General features: G+C 42.5%; 1 protein-coding gene across 5 annotated transcripts in view; it reads right to left on the bottom strand.

The window, feature by feature from the left end:
* The window catches only part of LOC117435749 (F-actin-uncapping protein LRRC16A), a 329,028-nt gene that overhangs the window by 188,669 nt on the left and 116,476 nt on the right, over positions 1-23,883 (bottom strand). For all 5 annotated transcript variants that reach the window (XM_059013484.1, XM_059013491.1, XM_059013480.1 and 2 more), the window contains exons 4-5: positions 11,532-11,591; positions 5,204-5,325 (exon numbers count right to left, since the gene is read on the bottom strand). In XM_059013484.1, the coding sequence (XP_058869467.1) occupies positions 5,204-5,325; positions 11,532-11,591 (182 nt within the window). The remainder of the gene's footprint in view (positions 1-5,203; positions 5,326-11,531; positions 11,592-23,883) is intronic.

Here is a 23,883-nt window from a genome sequence, read left to right on the forward strand (position 1 = left end):
AAATGCGCTTCACCACCTGAGGGTGCAGTCGCCATTCTGACGGGTGAGGACTCTCCCTGGAGAGGAGGTCCGCTGCCCAGTTCACCACTCCCGGGAGGGACATGAAGTGTCTCTATGCCCAGATCAGCAGCCAAACAGCTATGCGGTGTAACCCTGGGGACCGAAGCCCTCCCTGGTGATTCACGTACGCAACTACTGATATGTTGTCCGTGCGGACAAGGACATGTTGGTTGCGGAGCACAGGGAGGAAGTGTTGCAGCGCAAGGTGAGCCGCTTTCAGCTCTAGCGCGTTTATGTGCAGGGATGTCCAGCGACCCGACCAGGATCCGCAGACTCCTCTGCCAGACCGTCCCCCCAACCAGAGTTGGATGCGTCTGTCATCACCACTTGACGGTTGTAAATCACTCCCATCCTTACGCTTCACTCAGGTGAGGGGAATGCCTCCACCAGCACAACACTTTCCAACATAGACGAGACACTATCAGCCGACGGTGTCTGTCACACTTGGGTTGTAGCCGAAAGGCATTTAGCCACGCTTGAAGTGGGCGCATGTGAAGTAACCCCAGTTGGATGGCGGACGAAGCTGTGGCCATCAGACCCAGTCATTTATGGCACAACACCAGTTGTACTGTGGACCCTTGTTGAAACAGGGCCAGACAGTTGCGAATGGCAACTACTCTGTCGTCTGACAGGTAGGCTCGCATCATGAGGGAATCCAGCCAGAGACCCAACTAGACCGTACTCTGCACCAGTATTAATTGGCTTTTTGCACCGTTGAGTGTGAGACCCAGCCTCGACAGATGCTCCGTCACAATCGCTGTGTGGGCTACTGCTCCTTCCTGGGACTGGGAACAAATTAAGCAGTCGTCCAGGTAGTTCATCACCCTGATCCCTTGCAGCCGCAAGGGAGCTAGGATGGCATCCATGCACTTTGAAAATGGAGAGACCGAATGGTAAGGAGAGGCCGAATGGTAGCACGGAAAACTCGAAGACACTTCTCTGAAAAGCAAAGCGGAGATATTTCCTGTGCACTGGACGGATAGTGAAAATACGCGTCCTTCAGGTCCACTGTTGTAAACCAGTGAGACAGGAGAGAGACAGGAGGCTGTGGCGATGTGTGACCATCTGGAACCTCCTCTCCCTCAAGAACCCGTTGAGGTGTCTCAGGTCTAGGATGGGGCGAAGACCACCATCCTTTTTTGGCAGCAAGAAGTATCTTGAGTAGAACCCCCCTGTGTTCTAAGAGACAGGTGGCTTGTTTTTGAAGCAGTGTTTCTACCTCTTGTTTGAGGGCCAAGACATGGAGAGGGTCGTTCACGGATGTGACCGTGATCCCTTGAAAGGGTCCCGAGTGGCATTGGAGTGCATAGCCGGTGTGTACGGTGGTGAGCTCCCAGGAGTCTGAGGTGCAATTGTGAAGTCTGCGCTGTTTGGCTCGGAGGCACCGAGGAACCCAAGGGTACCGTCGGCGTCGAGGGCTGGACACTGGTGCACCAAAGCACCGAGCACCAAGTACCGAGGGCAAATCTGTGTCTGGGCTGCTTGCAGTCACATAGCTGGTGCAACACGTAGCTTGCAGCGGGGTGGCACAGCCTACAAACCTGGAGAAGGGAGAAAAAAGAAGACACCGCTTTATGGGTGAGTGGATCAGTGTGCTTCTCTCCTCAACAATAGGGCCAGATATCGGGCTTAATGGAGGAAGCACAAGGTTGTTATTATTAGTAGCAGTAGTATACACAGACACCCAACAGTAAACTGAGTTTTTTTTTTACTGTAAGCAGTAACGAAAAAACAATAGTAATGAAACAACCTGTAGGGGCACTAGGCCGCGCACAGGAACTGGGCATGCCATGGTCGCCCAGAGCCCTCGAGTCAACAGCGGCGCAGAGCGCGGCTGGACTCGCTGTAGGGTCCCCTTCCCCCTTCTCCTTTTTTTTTTTACAGCTGGAAAAAGTAAAAATGAATGAAAAACACCCGCAGCAAGCTGCAGGGTTAGAAAAGTGGACTACGAAAGTATTGTTTGGCAGTCATCATCGAATTGAAAGGGAATTTTTAATATCACCAAGCAGACGTGATAAAAAGACCTTGCGACGTATCAATCAAGCGGCAATGCAAACCGAGAACACTGCTTAGTCAGCTGACTCCTCCCTAATCGCCTCCTGCTTTCGTGCAGGAAATACATTTCTAATATGTTATTTTGGAAAGGGTTACAGAGGAGTACCCGGAAGGATAGAAACCGTTTTTTGGCGATTCAAATTCAGACCCGAGCCTGACCAAACTGCAAAAAAGTTTACATTCCGACCCGAATGGGGATAATGTTGTCCAGGAGGAAAGCAAGTTCCACCCCACAGGTAACCATTCTTGCACATTAGGCCAGCCAATAGCACAACATGGTATTTTATAAGATTCATATGTATTATAAACAGATCATCTCAGTCAAGCAAGTTGCATTCATTATACTACAGTGGAAACGCTTGAAACTTGTGACACTCACAGCAGCCAAATATGATCCGGGACAAAAACAAACATACAAAAAAAATCCCATGGAGGCTTGTGGGGGTCATTCCACGACAAATCAACACATAGGTTACACACTACAACCTACGATTTACACCAAATGTGTGACATAGGTTTGTCCTGGACATGAGAGAGTACTACTGTATACTAAATAATGGGAAACACTATACTTCCTGTGGAGTGACAGGGTAAATCAGACTCACTTAAGCTATGAGAATATCTTTACTTTGAAGTATTTGTAGCACTGCTTCTCTGACACAAAGTTGTAGACCAAAATGTATTGCGCTTGCAATGTTAAGCCATAATGATAGAGCAGGCTCTTTGTAGATTCACAGTTTGTACATCAAACAACCAAATCTAAAAAACACAGATCTGGTAAAGGGTTATGAAGAACCACATTATTGTTTTGTAACTGCAGCTATGACCAAAAGTTTTGCATCACCTAGAATTTTAGTATTGAAACATCATTTAAAATAAATAAATAAATAAATTATATACACATATATATATATATATATATATATATATATATATATATATATATATATATATATATATATATATATAGTGTAGTGGACAAAAAAATGGTAACACCAATGTAAAGTCAGTTAATAAGGCATTGGGCCACTATGGTATCCTGCTCTCTTTTTGATGAAACTGGCTGCTCGCGCCCCGGGTTGAAATTTGCAGTCAATTGATCTGCAGTTGCTTTCCCTCAGAGTTCCATGCCGACATCACCTTAGACACCGATGCTCGTGAAACATCAGCAAGTTGAGTTCTCTTAGTCAATGACGCTCCTGCCAAACGTACCCCAACAATCACCCCTCTTTCAAAGTCACTGAGGTCTCCTTTTGCAGCCATACTAGCCATAATTATAGGCAAGCAGGCCTGTCCAGCATTTTTATACATGACCCTAAGCATGCTGGGATGTTATTTGCTTAATTAACGCATGAGCCACACCTGTGTGGAAGCCCTTGCTTTCAATATACTTGGTGTCCCTCATTTACTCAGGTGTTTCCATTTTTTGTCCACTACCTGTATATATTTTTTCAATGCTATGGAACTAATGCTGTCAGGAAACAAAATGAATGTGAACTTATTTTCAAACTAGGCACTTTGGAGCCATTTGGAATTAACATTTTATTCTGAGGTCATCATCATCATCATCATCATCAACATTCAGAAATTTTGTTTAAAAGACTACTTGTTTGTTTTTTTATCAACTTCTTAAAGCACTGTATTTTTGTATTCAGCCGATGTAGGACTTGTAGTCCGAAACGTCCTGATAATTGATTTGTAATCAATTATTCTACCTTTTTAAGTACCTGAAATATCCTGTGTGTGCTTTATTTACATGTCCATCCAGCATAGAATAGTCGGTGAAACAGGCAAAGGTTCATACACAATCCAGGGCTTTCAAAACAGTCCAGGTATCAAGCACAAAGAAGGCAGTCAAACAATCCAAGGTCAATAACAAGTAATCCAACAATCCCAGTACTCACTTCCTGTAGCATACCGCTTTCCCCACTCTTACCACTGGTACTTGCCTGGACCTCCCTTTTTATCTCCCTGGGAACGCCCTTTTTGATGATGTGGCATTAAAACCGGTCACGTCCGGTTTGGCGGCCATCTTGTTTCCGGTATGACCAAAGCCAATCGTCACTTCCTGTTTGGCAGCCATCTTGCTTCCGGTATGACTGAAGCAAGAATTTGCCATCAAGACTGCCCTAATGTATCTCCCATTTCGCACCAATCCCCTCGTTCTATCACAATAAATATATATTATATATATATATATATATATATATATATATATATATATATATATATATATATATATAGGCATATGAAAGAAAACGTTTTTTTAAAAGATGTACATAAAAAGTTTAAAAGATTAAAAAATCTTATTTTTTCAGGACGCTTTGGGCAAAAGCCCTTCTTCAGCTGTTTAAAAAGAAAAGTAAACACAGTGCAGTAAACTTGTTGTTATTCGAGAATTGCAATTATACAAACATTCTGTGGATGATGTCAAGCTTATTAGAATAGAATGTTCATTCTAAGAGGTTCCAAAGTTCCCAGTTTGAAGACAAACTCTCGTTCCTTTTGTTTCTGAGCAACATTTGTTCCAAAGCACTGATTGATCACACAGACTGTGATGTCTTCAGCAGTGTGATCATCACTGTTGAAGTGACGGGCTACTGGAAATGCAATGGTGTTAATGCAAATGCTTCTTAAGTGTTCTACAAATCGCTCTGCTAAACACCTTTTAGTTTCCCCAATACACAATTTGTTGGATTTCTTGCAGATAATGCTCACATAAAATGGGGGGATGGAACTCTAAAAGTATGTTATTCTTAGTTGGTAAAACATGTATGTCTTGAAACCACCAGAAATAAAAGGTGACATTCTGTACTTTTGCCTCATATTTTCTTTTAATGGTATGTTAATAATGTTAACGTAACATTATTCAGCATGTTTCGTTCAACTTTGATAATTCTATAGGGTGTTGCAAAACTTTTGGCCGTAGCTGTATTAGTATTTTGTAATACTATTTTGTTTACAGTTTTAGAACAGCGCATTGCAATTGAGAGTGAAGTCCTTGATAAACTAACTTTATGTTTAAAAAAACAGGTACAAATAATTGTATTATACATACAAATCTCTCTCCCAAACTCGGAGTACCTACAATGGAGACAAACCAGGACAAATCCTTTGAAGACAGTTCCCGATGTGTGCTACCACTTCATTCACATCTTCAGACGAAGCCAATTTCATTGAGGCCAGCCCCCTCTCATATTCCACTGCCAACTGAAATACACATTGAAAATCACAAGTTACAAATCAAGAGGCTAGCCCCTCATGGCTCATTGCTGGCAACAAATAAAAGAATAATTTGGCACAATCGGCAGTCTTTCTACTTCATGAAAGGGGGTGTTCATGTCAGGATTTAGGTGTGCTTGTCAGAACTGTGAAAGGCCGCTCTCATGACAGCTGTTTATACTATTGCTTACCTAGTACCATTGATCAGTTTGTTTGCTGGAACCCAAATGAGGTTTTTCTAAAGTTAGGAAGACATGTAGGAGATTACGTTTTATTTATTTGACAACCAGTCACTGCTCTCCCATTGTTTTCTATGGAGGTCAGCTGTTCTGTTAAAACTCAAGAGGAAAAGGTGACACTAATTAACACCACTTCCAAAACCACTGCTTATACCGGTTAAATGCTTCACAGGGACGTTTGACTCTTGCTCTCAAAAATAGTCTGTAAAGGTAAATCAATAAATAACTGTAAAAAAGTATAACAGTGATAATTACTCAGTAATAATGAAACTCCTTTGTTTAAATATTGATTCAGGAGTTACATTTTTACCTTGTGGCATACCAATGTTCCTTAATTATATACTGCAGCTCAAAGCAGTACAAGAACCTTCAGTAAACGTTTCTGGTAGGAAGATTCTGTTTGGGGTTCACTGTAAAAAGCTGGGTGTATATACTGTATCTCTGATTGAAAGGTATACAGTTAAGCTGTAAACATTACCTGTATACTGATGGGTCGGGTGGATTACAGCATTTTTTATTTTTTTTTATTTTTAACACAAACAAAATTTACTGCAATGAGCTAATAAGCTAATAAACACAGTCCTTTTGTGGGGGGCATAACAATTATATTTCCGAAATATGTGACTACTGCTATTTGTCTGGAAAAAATAGAAAAAAGAAAACTCTTCACACCAGTAATCACTCCAAAGAATATCTATTTATGATACTTGACCACCTGCTGTAGAAAAATTGTGTCCTTGTCATTAACTTTATTTGATAAGCTTTACTCTACCAATTTTCCAATACAAAGATGGCCCTCAGGGGACAGTTTTTAAGATGCAAACAGCATTCACTTTAGCTATTTAAACTCTGTTACATACCATTAAATAGTTTAAGCGATATTGACTGTGCACAATGGGAGATTATGGATGGTGCGGGTTAATGTATTTCCGTCACCAGAAGGATCTGGCAGACCATGATTTGCATTAAACAAATACAATTCAATTACAATACGATACTCAGTTTCGTAGGCACAAGCAAGAGTACCACTTAGGTTCAATAAATTGTATTTATTTTGCAGAGGTTAACGGTTGGTTTTCAAAAGTGGAACCTCTCCATTGCATACAGTGGGGTTAGTTCATTAAACCATATGATGTCATGGTAGAGAAACACATTAGGTTATTATCATAACCCTGATTCCCTGAAATAGAAATGCAACCATTACCAAATACCTCCTCAAGACCCAAAACCTGAAAATTGTATACTAAAGCGGCTCACCGATCCTGTTAAATTTCTATTTCAGGGAACCAGGGTTATGATAATAACCTAACGTTCCCTTTCAAGTACGAAATGTAACCATTATCGAATGGGTGAGTGTACAAAAGCTGTCACATGGGCAAGATTGCGTAACGACCATAAAAATATTGAAGGACATTTTTAACCTCTATGTCTGTGTTGTAAGGGTCGACTGAAAAGCTACCCTTAACACTCTAGTTCCAAAACCAGGGTTTTGAGGATCCACAATATTTAGCCTGTAGAAGGATTGGTACGGACCGTGACCTTGTTCTGGCCTCTGTATATTAAAAAAAAAACCAAAAAAAAAACAGGCTTTCGTAATAGAGAATGCCTGCATCTCACTCACCCACTTTGTGGTGGTTATAGCCAGCAAGAAGCCACTTTAAAAGACACCAATTTCAGTTCACTGCCTTGGGGTGAAGCCTCCACTCTGAACTGCTAGGGACTGCAGCCCATTGGGTCTGCAGCCCATTTCATCTCCCCGGCAAATGAACTGCCCGAAACGAAAGGAGGTTTTCATGCACCCACAGCAAAGCTGGTGAGCCACGTGATCGAGACTGGGTGACTGCAGGTCGCCCTGGTGGTTGCGTACAAGCACATTTCTCACTTAAACCTGCCTGCAGCTCTAAAAACATTAATGTGGAGACCTTACCATAGGGGATTCCACACACCTTACACACATTTCACATAGCGCCCCAGCCCAGGCAGGACGTGTCCGTGGTGTCGACTTCCCTTGTTGTGTCACTGCGCAATGCTAGGCCTAGATGTAAATTGGCCAGCTGCTTCAGCTAAAAAAGTGCCCTTAGACAGAGGTGAGACTGTCAACAGGCAGTCACGGTTCAACGTGGGCTGGAAGACCCTGCAACTGAACCAGGCCTACAGAGGGAGCATAAGCAGGAGACCCAATAGATGGGTCATAGAGCCAATGCCATCAGACCCAGAAGTTTCTGTAAAGTCATACTGTTAGTGCTCTGTTGAGCTGAAAGAGCTCCAAACGGGCGGTTGTTCTCTGCGCTCTGTCTTCCGACAGAATGGCTAGCATGGACCTGGAGACCAAGCACACTCTGGAAAGGTGTGAGCTGGCTCTTCACATAATTCACTGTAAGGCCCAACCGTTGAAGGTGCCAGGTGACAAGTTCCGTGCGGGTCTCTGCCTGAGCTGGAGACTAGGGACAATTAGCCAGTTGTCCAGATAGTTGAGTACTCTGACTTGGTCTCAACTGGGCCACTTTGAGAAGGCACGTGGAGTTAGAGAGAGGCCAAACACAGAACTTGTATGTGGTTCCCTGAAAGGCAAACCGCAGGTACTTCCTGCGCACTGCTTTTATGAGGATATGGAAATAGGCATCCTTGAAATCCATCGTGGTGAACCAGTTGCCTGGCCTGATTGACTGCAACCGCCATTGCATTGTCAACATCTTGAACCGCCTTCGGCACTAGGAAGTACCTTTTGTCTTTGCACAGGGCGGCGGAACCTATTATGGCCTCCACAGCGAGCAGTTGCAGGCTGGTTCTGAACATTAACTCTGGCAGTAGGCGCAACTGGGTGTGCCGGTCTTTGAGGCTGCTGGGGTCTAGGGCGCCAGTTTGCCGCTAGTTTATGTACTGAAGGTGGTCACTTGGGAAGCAGGCGAACAAGCTTTGTTAATTCCCGCTTGCGGTGAGAGCGCTGCAGCATCTCCTCCACTGCGGGACCAAACGTATGCCCTGGAGTGTCCAACAGCCATGCTTTGTCCCCATCAGGCACGCGTGCCTGGGAAAGCCAAAGCTGCCTACATGCAGCTAACAGCGCAGCCAGGTTTCTACCTATAGCCTGTCCGTTGAGTCTGGACACACGAAACAGGTTTTTGTAAACTAGACCCAGCTCATCCAGCTGTTGTGGTGAAGGCCTGTGGTTCTCAGAGAGGGAACGCAGAAAATGCGACTGGTAGTCTACCTGGATGCAGTTGTAGTTCCCTTGCCATGTGGCGAACGCACTAGCTGAATAGGCTTTCTTGATGATCACCTCAGAGACCCAACACTGCTTGCAGGGCAGACAGCGTTCTTGGATAGTTATAAAAATTAGCTTCTCCGCATCATGCACCTTATATAGGGTGTTCATCGACCGGGAAACAGAGTCATGAGCTGGTGCCGATAGTCCCAAAAAGACTGGATCTCAAGAGAAAATCTGGGTGGACTGGGGTGGATATGGGAGAGGTGGTAGGCTCATTGTGGAAAATCGACTGCCTTGTTTCCTCTGCTGTAGGCCAGGACACTTGCAAGATTGCAGTGGCCCTTTTGAGTAGCGGTATAAGCTTGGTCGATGGAGAGCTTAACAGCAGTGGTCTGGCTGTCGGACTCTATGTCCTCAGACGGGGAGGCCAGCACCTTTTCGCCCATCTCCTCAGAGGCGGTGATGGACAGTATGTCTTCCTGTGGACAATCAGCACTCGGGGCCCCAAGGGGGTAGGCGGTGCCGAACGTTCCCGCAGTAATTCAGTGAGAATGGTTCCTTGGTGGGGAACAGCTGCCCAGAGCCATTCCATCTGCTCCAAGTCTGCTGATCGCCTTGAACGGCGACTTTTCTTCCTCTTCCACAGGGAAGGATGAAGACTGCTTTCCCAGGTGTGTCATCCTCTCTCCCTTAGCACAGAGCCATGGGGTGAGGACGCAGCCACCTCTCTATGGAGGGCGATGGGGGAAAGCCAGTGCCTCCTTGGCGTGCTCTGGCCCCAGGCAGTAGGAGCACCTACCATGCTTGTCCTCAATAGACAAACAAGCCTTACATGCCTCACAGGGATCTGCTTATCAACCGGGCGTGTCAAGACCCGAGCGGGATCGGTTTGGTACCGGAGCGTTGACCTGAGCGTCGGTCGATAGCGGGCTGGAACCGGGTCGGTACCTGGGAGGTACCAGGTCGGTTCGGTGACTTTATCATCAGGTCGATACAGGTATGGTAACGGGTCAGAACCACGTCAGTAAACGGGTCTGTTCCGTACCGGTTCAGGTCTGTACCGGTTCAGTACTGATTTGGTGACTTTAGCACTGGGTCGTTATAAGGATGGCAACGTACAGGTGGCCACCTGTAAAAGCCACTGGCAAAACCATTCAGTCAGTACCACACACGAGACTGAGGTAAGCCTGCTTGTTAGAATGAACTAACAGCATTTGCAATGGTGATGCTAAAAGCTGTCACCAAAACTGCATCAAGATACTGTGGTTGAATTGCAAGCAACAGCAACCAAAGCAAGTATCTCGGTCCTGCGCAGTGCTGCTGAGCACAGCAGCTGCTCTTGCTGCATGTGTGCTTAGCACCACGTTGCTGAGAGGCCTGCGCATAGTATCTGTAAAAAACAGAACACACACAAAGAGAAAATACTATGCTGCTAAAAAGCAAAAACGAGAAATAAAATAAGCTTCAGCTGGAGCTATGCAGCCTGGAGGAAGAGCACAAAGTCAGCCGACTTCTGTTGCTGGATCCCTGGGAAGGAGCGACTCGGGGCACAAGGCCACAGCAGGACACAACAAGCAACAGCCTGTAGTGTACACACTATGCGTAATTATTAAAACCTATTACAGCGATTAGTTCAAATATCACATCTAATTTGTGTAAAAACACAGTAAATGAGAAAAATATACAGATAGAAGAAACAATGTACTTATCTGAACAAGGCTCTCCGATCAGGTCAGTTTTGAAAGGAAAAATGGCGCTGAGATCTATGAGTGCAGTCGTTTTGTGCCCTCGGGGGTGGGGCCATGACTGCGTCACAGGCTCGCTGAGCAGCTTTGGAATACAATTTTCAGGTTTTATGTCTTTAGGAGGTAAATACCCATTCGGTAATGGTTACATTTCGTACTTGAAAGGTAACTGTATTTATCAACATGTTACATTTTCTTTCTAACACTGTCAAACATGCTTATTACTGCCAATAGAAGAGCAATTTTGAGGTTTAAAATGGGGCCCTACTGTATAGACCGGTATCATGCTCAAAAACAGTGTAGTCAAATCCTGATCGCTTTCACAACTGATAAAAGATTTCATCATAAGAAAGATGATTTCTAATGTGTGGTTTATACAGTTTTGAGGGTTATGCTTAGTGTATATAAATATACAGTTTTTTATTAACAAGGCCTCTCATCATTAGCACAATAGGATAAAGGCACTAAATAGCTCAAACACAACAGCTGATATGTTTAACTAAATACAGTCATGGTATGGCATTTTAAAGACTTCCATCTTAACAGTTGCATGTGTGTGAGAGCCTTCACTTTTGCTGCTAGGGTGAAAAATACTATAATTACAACCTTATATCTTAGTTAAAAATAAAAATAAAAATGAAGGGAATGTAGTCAATTGATCTTATATTATCTTAATACAGCGAATGCGATAATATACACTTGTGTACCAAGATTATGAAAATCAAACTAACATTGCAAGTGATTTTCTTCAAAAATATGTAAAAAGACAGATAGTGATGAGAGGACGGCAGTACTGAATACACCCCAACATTTCTTGAAAACCAAATGACATTAGTAAAGATTCCCAAAATGTCTCTCTGGTTGAGGGATGTAATAATGTACCATAAATTCACTAATGGATTTTTTCTCAAACTGCTTTATATTAGAGTTACTGCACAAATAAAAGCTGGCTTGCTTAAGCATTATTTAAAAAAAAAAAAAAAAACTATACAATTTACTTACATGTCCAGGTTTACTGCAATTGATTCCTTGTATTTCGAAATAATTGAAAGTTTGTTCCAGCTAAACAGACAAACAAATAAAAAAAATCAGTTAATATTGTATTTCATTGAAAGAGAAATGTTTATCAAAATATTCTACACCAGACAGCTACAAAACATCCTGTTATGAGAAGACACTTTTCCAAATATTTGCCTTCCAGACCCATATTCCTGTTGTTTATCTCTGAGTAAACTGTATTTAAAAAAATTGGTGTAGGTGAAGTTTGCAACATTGTGCTTCACTGGTCTAGCATTATTTGTTGTGTGGCAGGTACACCATTAATTTGCCTTGATAAACATATTTGAAAAAAGTTACAAGTGCTTTAGAAAAGTTACATTCTGATTTTAATCAAATAAATACGAATGAATAAATTACAAGAAAGATGCATAAAAAACAATTAGAGCTACTGTAGGGTCCATCGTTGTGCAACGTGTAATGGTTATTGATATGTATTTATTTATTTAACAAGCATGTCAGTTATTTTCATTTTAACAGATTCATTTTTGTAAGTTCAGGCACAATTCCATTACTTTTGAACACTCACTCCTCAAATTTGAACACAATCCAATTTATGACCCTGAGAATGGATCTGGTTATAAATCTGAGGTAGTACCAGGTGCAACTTTTTTGGATTTTGACTGATAAATAACTCCAACTTTACCATCAGTATAGTTTAGAAGATTTAGAAGAGAAGATGCAGTTCATTTAATAATTTAATCGCACTCTGCCTGTTGGAACTCTGTCATGAATGAATGGCTAATTAAGAAATTAAAATAAAAGAAGCTGAACTAATTCAGGAAAGCAGACCTGAACAGAACAAACATTTGGAAATACAGACGTGCTCAAATTTGTTGGTACCCTTACAGCTCATTGAAATAATGCTTCATTCCTCCTGAAAAGTGATGAAATTAAAAGCTATTTTATCATGTATACTTGCATGCCTTTGGTATGTCATAGAATAAAGCAAAGAAGCTGGGAAAAGAGATGAATTATTGCTTATTCTACAAAGATATTCTAAAATGGCCTGGACAAATTTGTTGGTACCCCTTAGAAAAGATAATAAATAATTGGATTATAGTGATATTTCAAACTAATTAGTTTCTTTAATTAGTATCACACATGTCTCCAATCTTGTAATCAGTCATTCAGCCTATTTAAATGGAGAAAAGTAGTCACTGTGCTGTTTGGTATCATTGTGTGCACCACACTGAACATGGACCAGAGAAAGCAAAGGAGAGAGTTGTCTGAGGAGATCAGAAAGAAAATAATAGACAAGCATGGTAAAGGTAAAGGCTACAAGACCATCTCCAAGCAGCTTGATGTTCCTGTGACAACAGTTGCAAATATTATTAAGAAGTTTAAGGTCCATGGAACTGTAGCCAACCTCCCTGGGCGCGGCCGCAAGAGGAAAATCGACCCCAGATTGAACAGAAGGATAGTGCGAATGGTAGAAAAAGAACCAAGGATAACTGCCAAAGAGATACAAGCTGAACTCCAAGGTGAAGGTACATCAGTTTCTGATCGCACCATCCGTCGCTTTTTGAGCGAAAGTGGGCTCCATGGAAGAAGACCCAGGAGGACTCCACTTTTGACAGAAAAACATAAAAAAGCCAGACTGGAATTTGCTAAAATGCATATGACAAGCCACAATCCTTCTGGGAGAATGTCCTTTGGACAGATGAGTCAAAACTGGAGCTTTTTGGCAAGTCACATCAGCTCTATGTTCACAGACGAAAAAATGAAGCTTTCAAAGAAAAGAACACCATACCTACAGTGAAACATGGAGGAGGCTCGGTTATGTTTTGGGGCTGCTTTGCTGCGCCTGGCACAGGGTGCCTTGAATCTGTGCAGGGCATAATGAAATCTCAAGACTATCAAGGCATTCTGGAGCGAAACGTACTGCCCAGTGTCAGAAAGCTCTGTCTCAGTCGCAGGTCATGGGTCCTCCAACAGGATAATGACCCAAAACAGACAGCTAAAAGCACCCAAGAATGGATAAGAACAAAACAGTGGACTATTCTGAAGTGGCCTTCTATGAGTCCTGATCTGAATCCTATCGAACATCTATGGAAAGAGCTGAAACTTGCAGTCTGGAGAAGGCACCCATCAAACCTGAGACAGCTGGAGCAGTTTGCTCAGGAAGAGTGGGCCAAACTACCTGTTAACAGGTGCAGAAGTCTCAATGAGAGCTACAGAAAATGTTTGATTGCAGTGATTGCCTCTAAAGGTTGTGCAACAAAATATTAGGTTAGCGGTCCCATCATTTTTGTCCATGCCATTTTCATTTGTTTTATTATGTACAATATTATGTTGAATAAAAAATCAAAAGCAAAGTCTGATTTCTATTAAATATGGAATAAACAATGGTGGATGCCAATTACTTTTGTCAGTTTCAAATTATTTCAGAGAAAATTGTGCATTCTTCGTTTTTTGTGGAGGGGTACCAACAAATTTGAGCACGTCTGTACTTGGGTAGTCAATGGTTTCCTACATTGTCCTTCATCATTGTAATAGTGATCCTTTGGGATCACTAGACTATAAACACAGGCAGAGGGGTGGATTCATATAAGATTATACTGCCTGATTAATGGAGGGTCAACACTACTAGTATGCTCCTTACATTAAACGCTGAATTTAACATTTTTTTGTAATACAAGAATACTACTGTTAATTGCAATTTTATATATCAGGTTTTGTAAATGGAGGCAGGTTTTAGCTAAAGGAATTTTCTGGTGATGCTTCAAATAACTGTCAAATTAAATTTGTCACAAACAGATCTAACTTAAAGGCGGTTTCTTTTTTGCCGTTTTAAACCAGATCTAAATCAGTATCACAATTTAGGACAACTTATTTTATAAAAGACTTGTATTGTATTTCAGAACATATGTGTAGTGGGTTCTAGTCTCTGCTGTTTCTTGCATTTCATATTTAGTTTTTACAATTACATTTTGTAAGCATAACACACCTAATGCATCTATACATTACACTAAGAACATGCACTTTGTGGTGTGTTATTACCTCAATAGTCTATAGCTGTAGTCGTAAGGGTCATAGGGGAAACGCAGGACAACTCAAATGAAAAAAAAATGAAAGTAAAAGAAAATAATGATCTTGATTTTTTTTTTTAGTGTAATATATATTCTCTTAAACCACTGTACATAAATATTTAATTTTTGTTTAGCAGCTCAAAGGTTACAGTCTGACTGTAACCTTCAAAATTATCATGCGTGATTTCGATTTCCACTCGGATATTAGGGTCTGGCAACTCTGCCTATGGAGAGCTCTGCTCAGTGCTCTGCACTGCTCATGACCTTTGTAGTTTTTAACTCACTGTATAATTGAATACTATCAGTGAAACACAATCTCTCTACATTTGTTTAAAGTATAAATACGCTGGTAAACATAAATAATAAATCACAATACTTATACTCTGACAAGTTTTTGTTTTATTTATATTAGGAGCCACTGCATTTTAGCAACAGCAATAACAGCAGGTTGAATTTTAGCACAGGCCCAGGCAGGCGAGGCGGGGCGGTGGGGGAGCTGACTTAAAACTTATCCTGGGCCCGAACATTTCTTTGGGCAGCACTGGTAGGTACCCATGTTAGATGCTACTTAAAGAGTAAGTAGTGGGGTCCTGAAAAATATAGTGTGATACGGACATTTTGAAAACAGCTTTGAAACAGTTGTCAGGATGTTAACATATGAAAAGAAAAAATACAGGTACATTACTTAAATAGTTGTAGCAACACATGGGGACATATAACGCTATATTTTCGAAACCCCGCTACTTACTCTTTAAAGCCCGGGACAGACAGGTGTGGCATGGCACTGCTGGGCATTTTCACAGTGCGATACCGCTAGTCTGCACCCGGGCACACATGAGCAGTATGGACTATGCAACTGACTTTTCTTACAATATTGTAGAAAAATGGAATGGTACAGTACAGTAGTTGTCAGTACCACACACAGGCTCTGTAATCGAATATCATTTACATATATGGCCAAAAGTTTTGCATCACCTTGTAGAATATTAGGATGCAGACATAATAAATAAATAAATACATACATTATCATAATTTCGATATTTAACATCATGCATTCAAAGAAACTACAAAATGATATTGCAAGAGTCTACCGGAAACTACAATACTAGTACAGTATTTCATTTTAGGTTTCGAAATGTCACATTTTTCAATTTACACAGCGAAATGTAATTCAATATGTTAACGTTATTAACATTATTAATTCTATAGGGTGTGATGCAAAACATTTGCCCATAGCTGTAATGCCCTGCATATAATCTACTAAAAAAAAAACACTGGTTTGTTTATTAAAGTTGTTTTTCTGTCATCTATATGCAGATATATGAAATGAGTGATCAACTTACAAAGAAACATACAATGCGTTGCTGACAGTTTCCTTCATGATTTTTCCAGGCAAGCACATGTTGTCAGCACTTGGCTGTGATTGGTTAATCCACTGACACTACCGCGTGACAGTCAGAAAAAAAACAGCCTGGATTTGAGCGGTACCGGCGGGACTAGCGGTATCGTCCCATGCTGATCTGTCCAACACAATATTAAAGCAATGGCAGCAATACAGGCGGCAAAATGCCTTGCGTGCCGCGCCACGCCTGACTGTCTGTCCCGGGCTTAAGGCTGGTGTATAGTGAATTGCATCTTAATGCTAAGGGAGAGAAAATTCAAGCTTAAAGCAATCAGCTATCTGATCACCAAATATGAAGTTAACAAAAGTGTAAGGGATGAAAAAAATATCTGTGCTTTGTAAAGAGCTTCTGTGGCAGGGGGTAGAATAAATATGGGGGTGAAGTTTGGCCTTCTGGCAGACGGAGGTGCTAGTGAGGCTCATTTCTCAATCCTCACCAGGAAGGAGCCGGCAGTAGGAAGAGTGTTGGGTTTCAGTGGCCATCTTGATGAGGACACATACAGGTGCTTCAGGGTCCAAACTATCAAGCCTCCAGTTAACAATCTGTCAATTATTAAGTGGTTGGCTGTTGTGAGATTGATAGAGAGGGTCCTAGAGTATATAGGGAACTGTGTATGTGAGAGAAGTCAGTCTGGCTGGGGAAGTGAGAGGAGAGAGATCGTGAGTAGAACCGTCACAACAAACAGCATACAATTGTGTAACTCACTCTTTGCTACTGTCTCTGTGACTAGGACTCTGTGACTGTGTGATAAAGAGAAAGGATCAATGTTGTAAATCTCCCTCCCGACCAGAAAGGGTGCTGTGTAAGGACGGTGGTATGCTGCCTCCTAGATGGACCGCCTTGACGGTAGGCGGAAACCATATTAGGGGGAGCGCATAGTTGCACGTACCCGGAAAGACTCTACTGCAATCAGCTGCGGGACGGCCCTCTATTGGAGAAACCATGGTGACGGGTTGATTGCAGGGAGGACTTTGTTGGCACAAAGGGGAAGCAGCTACGTCAGTACGCCACCTTGCGCTGACGTGTACAGACAGACGGCCGGAGCCTGTACTGTTTATCTTTTTGTTTTTTGTGGTTTGTGTTTTTCATTGCAGAAGAGGAGTGAGCCCACACAGCTAGGTCTACCACCAGCAGTCACAACAGCACTTCCCTGCACAGCACCACACTCACTGGCACCACGCTTCCCAGGACCTGAGCACGCACACTGCCATGCACGGATGACGCACAAAGTCCATTTTATTTGTTTTGAGTTTGCAAGCCCGCCATGTACCCCCCCAATACCATTGTTGGTAAAGGGGTGGATTGCTTTTTGTTATATTTAAAATACACTGACTGCTTTTGGTAGAAATACTGCCTGGACATTCCTTTCATTCACTGCACCACTTACACCTGATGACAGACTGGTATAAGGGGGAAACCTTCTGACCAAGAACTATGAAATAAGGACTTGTTGTATGACGGGATCCAGATAGAAGTCTGTGCGGCACGGGACTGTTTTCTTCAATGCAACACGTTTGTGCATGTCAACCCCGTGTGCTGTATCTCTCTCCCACTGGAACCAGTATTGTTCACTGTAAATATTGTAAATATCATAACAAATCTACATAAAGTGCCAAATGTTTGTTTCTCCAAAAACCTGGACTTTGTGTGTTTTATTGTTTTATTAACCGGCGCCGCCTTGCGGTGAAGATGGATATGGACCGGTTTCCCTTGGAGAAGAAGCAAAGATGGGATGCTCAAGAGACATAAAGACAGCTGCAGTGAGCTAATTTCTTCTCGCAAGTTTACCCAGAATTATCCTGAAGTGTACCTGGTGATGTTCAAACATATGGCGGAGACAGCCAGGTGCCCAAAATAAAACTAGGCTATTACAATTGCTCTCTGTCTTATTGGAGAAGCCCAGGCTGCTTACTGAGCATTGGACAGTTCAGCTGCTCAGGATTACGACCAGGTAAAATCAGCAACATTACATCAGCTGGGTATAACCTGAGTCATACCGCTTGCATTTCCGAGCATACACTACCTGAGGGAACTATTACTGAGTATGGAACAACTCTTACAAGTGCTACTGGTTGTAGTGCGGGAATGGGTCCGTCGACACCAGCCACAGTCCCTGGAAGAGGCTGTGAAATTAGCTGAGGCGGACCAAGACATGGAGGCTGCTGCTCGGGCTACTCACCTGCTTTCCTGTCCTAACGATCCTACAGAAGCTTCAGGATAGAAACACCTCAGGTTCAAGGTAAAACACAAAGAGGGAAACTGGAGGACCCCTCAGTGAACCACTAGGTTGGCCCCTCACTGGGTGAGAGGTGACCTTGACCCGGCCCCAAAAGGGAGACGGGACAAAAATGTTTCCCCTGCATATCTGCCGCCCCAATACCAACGGAGGTGTATGTTGGAGAGATCCTTACCTTGATACAGGTGGGACAACGGAGCAGCCACGCTTTAGTTTAGGGTGTAGACAGACTTTAATTTGAACCTCACTCTTTGGGGGGTGTGACAGGGTACACTCTGCCCCTGTGTTTTATTTTGTATCATTTTTTATTTTTTTGTATTATTATTTAAATGTATTGTGTATTATTGTTATTATTATTAGTGGAGGTCAGAGCATTAGTGTGGAGAGTATTGGGTAGCAGGGAGGGAGTTAAAATCCTCCCTGCAAATACATGCAGGAATGTGGCTGGAGCCGTTAATTGAATAAATGTTTAAATGATTAATTAAGGCTCCAGCCACAGGTGAGTGAGAAATAATGGTGAGAATTAATGTTGGTGAAGGTGAGGGTTTTGTGTGCTGTGAGGTTTAAATATTATGAGTCTGTACATAGAGAAATATTGTTGGGGTTTAGGGGAGTTTTTGCAAAGCCATGTATTGTGTGTGTAAAAATCGGTGGCTCGGTCTAAAACTGCAGTATTTTAAAATATATACTTATATATATAAAATATATATATATATATATATATATATATATATATATATATATATATATATATATATATATTCTGTTTTGTTTAAACTGTTTGTTTGGCCCTTGTGCCTGTATGTTCTGTTTTGGTTATTTGTTTATTATTAAATTGCGCAAAAGAGTGCTTAAACCTGCAGCTTTCGTGTGTTTGAGTCTCTTCCTGGTTAAATACAGCCTGACGAGTGACATCATCCTGTTCACAGGGTTTGACTTGGCAGCCACTGAGTGCAGTGACAATCTCCTGTATCCATGGAGACACCCGGTCGGTCATATCCTACCACTAAAGTTAAGGTTTGTGTTCAAACCCGTACTGCGGACATAATCATCGCAGTTGCAAAAAGACTGCCTTACCCCATGGTTCTGGGGCGGGACTGGACATTCTTTTAATAATTGGCAATTCAAAAGTGTGTGTAACCCCACCAAACCCAGACAGTTAAGGAGAAAACCATTGGCAAATTTTTCCCTTCAGTCTGAAGTGAGTTCAACTTTCAGCCCCCATTACATATCTGTATTTTGACCAACACAACAAGATGCTGTACAGAGTGTCATGGACCTCCAGGACAGGGCACATTGTGCAGCGGCTGTTATTGCCAAAGCCTTTTCGAACTGAGGTGCTCAGGCTAGCCCATGACATCCCTTTTGTGGGGCACCTTGGCCTAGAAAAGATGGAGGAAAGAGTCCTGGTCAGACTTTATTGGCAAGGCATTTTTCGAGATATACTGAGTGTGGCATCATGTTCGATATGCCAATTGACAGCCCCTAAAAGTGTTAGACCGGCACCCCTGGTACCACTGCCACTTGCGTCTACCCCGCTTGATCGCATTGGGGAAGATATTGTTGGCCCTTTGGATGGCACCGATTCGGGATATCGGTTTATTTTGGTAATAGTGGACTGTGCCACCTGATACCCCGAAGCCATCCCTATGCGAAACATCAATGCACAATCAGTGGCCGAGCTGTTTTCTCGGGTAGGAATCCCTAGAGAGATTCTTACTGACCAGGGGAACATCAGTTTACCATCCACAGTCTGATGGTCTGGTTTTGAGCATTTTAATGGGACACTAAAACAAATGTTACGCTGCTTTGTTGAAAAAGATATGAACATTTGGGTTAAAATGCTTCCCTAACTTCTGTTTGCCATACAACAGGTACCACAATCCTCTACAGGCTTTTCTAACCCTAACCTTAACCCTAACCACAATCCTCTAAGGCTTTTCCCCGTTTGAGTTATTGTATGGGTGACAGCCCAGAGGTATTCTCGATTTGGTTAAAAAAAAGGGTGGGAAGCAAATCAAACCAAAGTGTAAAATATTGTTAAATATATTCTAAACTTGCGTGGCCACCTGGAATTGGTTAGCCAAATTTAAAAGCAGCGCAGCAGCATTACAATCAAAATGCTTGCATTTGAACAATTCAACCAGGGGATTGAGTGCTATTATTACTTCCCTCTTCAGAAAGTAAACTGTTTGCAAAATGGCAAGGGCCCTTTGAATTAGTTCAGTAAATTGGCCAAGTAAATTATGACATCAGACAGCCGAATAGACGGCGGGAAAACTTTAGATTATTATCATAACCCTGGTTCCCTGAAATAGAAATGTAACAATTACCTAATGGGATATATCTCTTATAGACTGAATTACCTGAGCACTTGCATCAAAGCTGCTCTTTTAAGAGCCCTGTATGCGTCCGACATCATCCCCGCCCCCAGGAGATAAATATGAGTGACGCACAAGGCTCAGCCCCATTTTCTCTTCAGACCTGCTGCGTTGAAGTGAACGCAGCAACCTTGAAGGGTAATGGTTACATTTATATTTCAAGGAACCAGGGATGTGATAAAGTACAAAATGTAACCATTACATAATGGGATACAATACCCAAACTGTCGCAAGTAAAGGACTTGTAGATGTGCTAAAAAGGAAGATAAACTGCCTTTAGCATTCTGGCCGAAGACCAATAAGGGTCAATGTCATATAGTCCACAGTACAGTGAAGGCAAACCCTCGGTCAGTGTACATGCTGCAAGGTTACACTGAGTAACCAAGTCCAAAAGGGTGTATGGCTAACTACCCCAGGACTTAAAGTAAGTCATAATAAAGATGTGTTAAAATGCAGAATGAGTGGCTGCTCTTAACACTCTGGTCCCAAAACCAAGGTTCTACTGATCTACAGTGCCTTGCGAAAGTATTCGGCCCCCTTGAACTTTGCGACCTTTTGCCACATTTCAGGCTTCAAACATAAAAATATGAAACTGTAATTTTTTGTGAAGAATCAACAACAAGTGGGACACAATCATGAAGTGGAACGAAATTTATTGGATATTTCAAACTTTTTTAACAAATAAAAAACTGAAAAATTGTGTGTGCAAAATTATTCAGCCCCCTTAAGTTAATACTTTGTAGCGCCACCTTTTGCTGCGATTACAGCTGTAAGTCGCTTGGGGTATGTCTCTATCAGTTTTGCACATCGAGAGACTGAAATTTTTGCCCATTCCTCCTTGCAAAACAGCTCGAGCTCAGTGAGGTTGGATGGAGAGCATTTGTGAACAGCAGTTTTCAGTTCTTTCCACAGATTCTCGGTTGGATTCAGGTCTGGACTTTGACTTGGCCATTCTAACACCTGGATATGTTTATTTGTGAACCATTCCATTGTAGATTTTGCTTTATGTTTTGGATCATTGTCTTGTTGGAAGACAAATCTCCGTCCCAGTCTCAGGTCTTTTGCAGACTCCATCAGGTTTTCTTCCAGAATGGTCCTGTATTTGGCTCCATCCATCTTCCCATCAATTTTAACCATCTTCCCTGTCCCTGCTGAAGAAAAGCAGACCCAAACCATGATGCTGCCACCACCATGTTTGACAGTGGGGATGGTGTGTTCAGGGTGATGAGCTGTTTTGCTTTTACGCCAAACATAACGTTTTGCATTGTTGCCAAAAAGTTCGATTTTGGTTTCATCTGACCAGAGCACCTTCTTCCACATGTTTGGTGTGTCTCCCAGGTGGCTTGTGGCAAACTGTAAACGACACTTTTTATGGATATCTTTAAGAAATGGCTTTCTTCTTGCCACTCTTCCATAAAGGCCAGATTTGTGCAGTATACGACTGATTGTTGTCCTATGGACAGAGTCTCCCACCTCAGCTGTAGATCTCTGCAGTTCATCCAGAGTGATCATGGGCCTCTTGGCTGCATCTCTGATCAGTCTTCTCCTTGTATGAGCTGAAAGTTTAGAGGGACGGCCAGGTCTTGGTAGATTTGCAGTGGTCTGATACTCCTTCCATTTCAATATTATCGCTTGCACAGTGCTCCTTGGGATGTTTAAAGCTTGGGAAATCTTTTTGTATCCAAATCCGGCTTTAAACTTCTCCACAACAGTATCTCGGACCTGCCTGGTGTGTTCCTTGTTCTTCATGATGCTCTCTGCGCTTTAAACGGACCTCTGAGACTATCACAGTGCAGGTGCATTTATACGGAGACTTGATTACACACAGGTGGATTCTATTTATCATCATTAGTCATTTAGGTCAACATTGGATCATTCAGAGATCCTCACTGAACTTCTGGAGAGAGTTTGCTGCACTGAAAGTAAAGGGGCTGAATAATTTTGCACGCCCAATTTTTCAGTTTTTTATTTGTTAAAGTTTGAAATATCCAATAAATTTCGTTCCACTTCATGATTGTGTCCCACTTCTTGTTGATTCTTCACAAAAAATTACAGTTTCATATCTTTATGTTTGAAGCCTGAAATGTGGCAAAAGGTCGCAAAGTTCAAGGGGGCCGAATACTTTCGCAAGGCACTGTATGACATTCAGTCAATAGAACCGGGCAAAAGTATGAGGTGTGGCCCATACTGCAGTGTTACAAATATCTGTGACAGATGCACCCTGGAATAACACTCAGGAGGTTGCAAGGCCTCTTGTGGAGTGACCAGTGATCTTTTCTGGTGGGGGCAGGTTGGATAGATCATATACAATCCTGACCGTGTCTACAATCCACCTCGACAGCCGCTGTTTAGACAGGGCTTGTCCGTGCAACTTAGACCCAAAGCAAGTAAACAATTGCTTGGATTGCCACCAACTCTCTGTGTCAGACTGGAAAGGAGATAGACGGAAGTCATCCAATTCCACTGACTGGTTGATATGGAAAGCAGAAATGCTTTAGGGAGAAAAGCAGGATTTGTGTGGAGAGTAACCTTTGTTCTTGCCGCCGCAAAAAAACAAACAGGATTTTGCCGTGGAGAATGCTTGTATACGTAAAAGCAAGCAGTAAAGCTGTCTCTAAGGACAGGAATTTCATCATTGCTGAATGAAGGAGCTTGAATGGCAGTCTTGTGCGTCCAGCACTACATTGAGTTACCATCAAGGGACAAGGTCCTTTCTATGGGGTCTTGACCTCTGAGAACCCTTCAAAAGTATGCACTAACACTGGAAAAGTACAAAGCAGAGTCTTGGGCCATCTGTGGGCCAGTGCGTCTATGCCGAGTGGTTGCCACTCTCCATTATGCAATACCAGTGGAGACAATGGGTCGACTCCTGGGTTGCAAAGAGATGTATCTTCGTGCACCCAAACTTCTCTCAGTTGAGGTTCACAACCCCCAGGTGAAGTGCCATACTGAACTGTGGGGGCCACCTCTCGAGAAAAGGTTAGCCTCCCAGTTCCTCACCCCTGGCAGGTGAACTGCTCTTACTTAAAACAGGTGGTTCATGAGTCCATAGCAAAAAGCTTATGGGCAACATGATTGAGACCGGGATACTAGAGACCACCATGGTGGTTGATAGCCACCAGTGTGGTGTTGTCTGCAGATCAACACCCATCTCCCTTGTATCTCCCTGGAATATTGATGCAGGACCAGATGAACTGTCCAGAGCTCCAAAGCATTTAGTGGAGACACTCCCGTGGGGGTTTTCAA

This window comes from Acipenser ruthenus, chromosome 3 (genome assembly GCF_902713425.1).
Source record: "Acipenser ruthenus chromosome 3, fAciRut3.2 maternal haplotype, whole genome shotgun sequence".
Taxonomy (NCBI): domain Eukaryota; kingdom Metazoa; phylum Chordata; class Actinopteri; order Acipenseriformes; family Acipenseridae; genus Acipenser; species Acipenser ruthenus.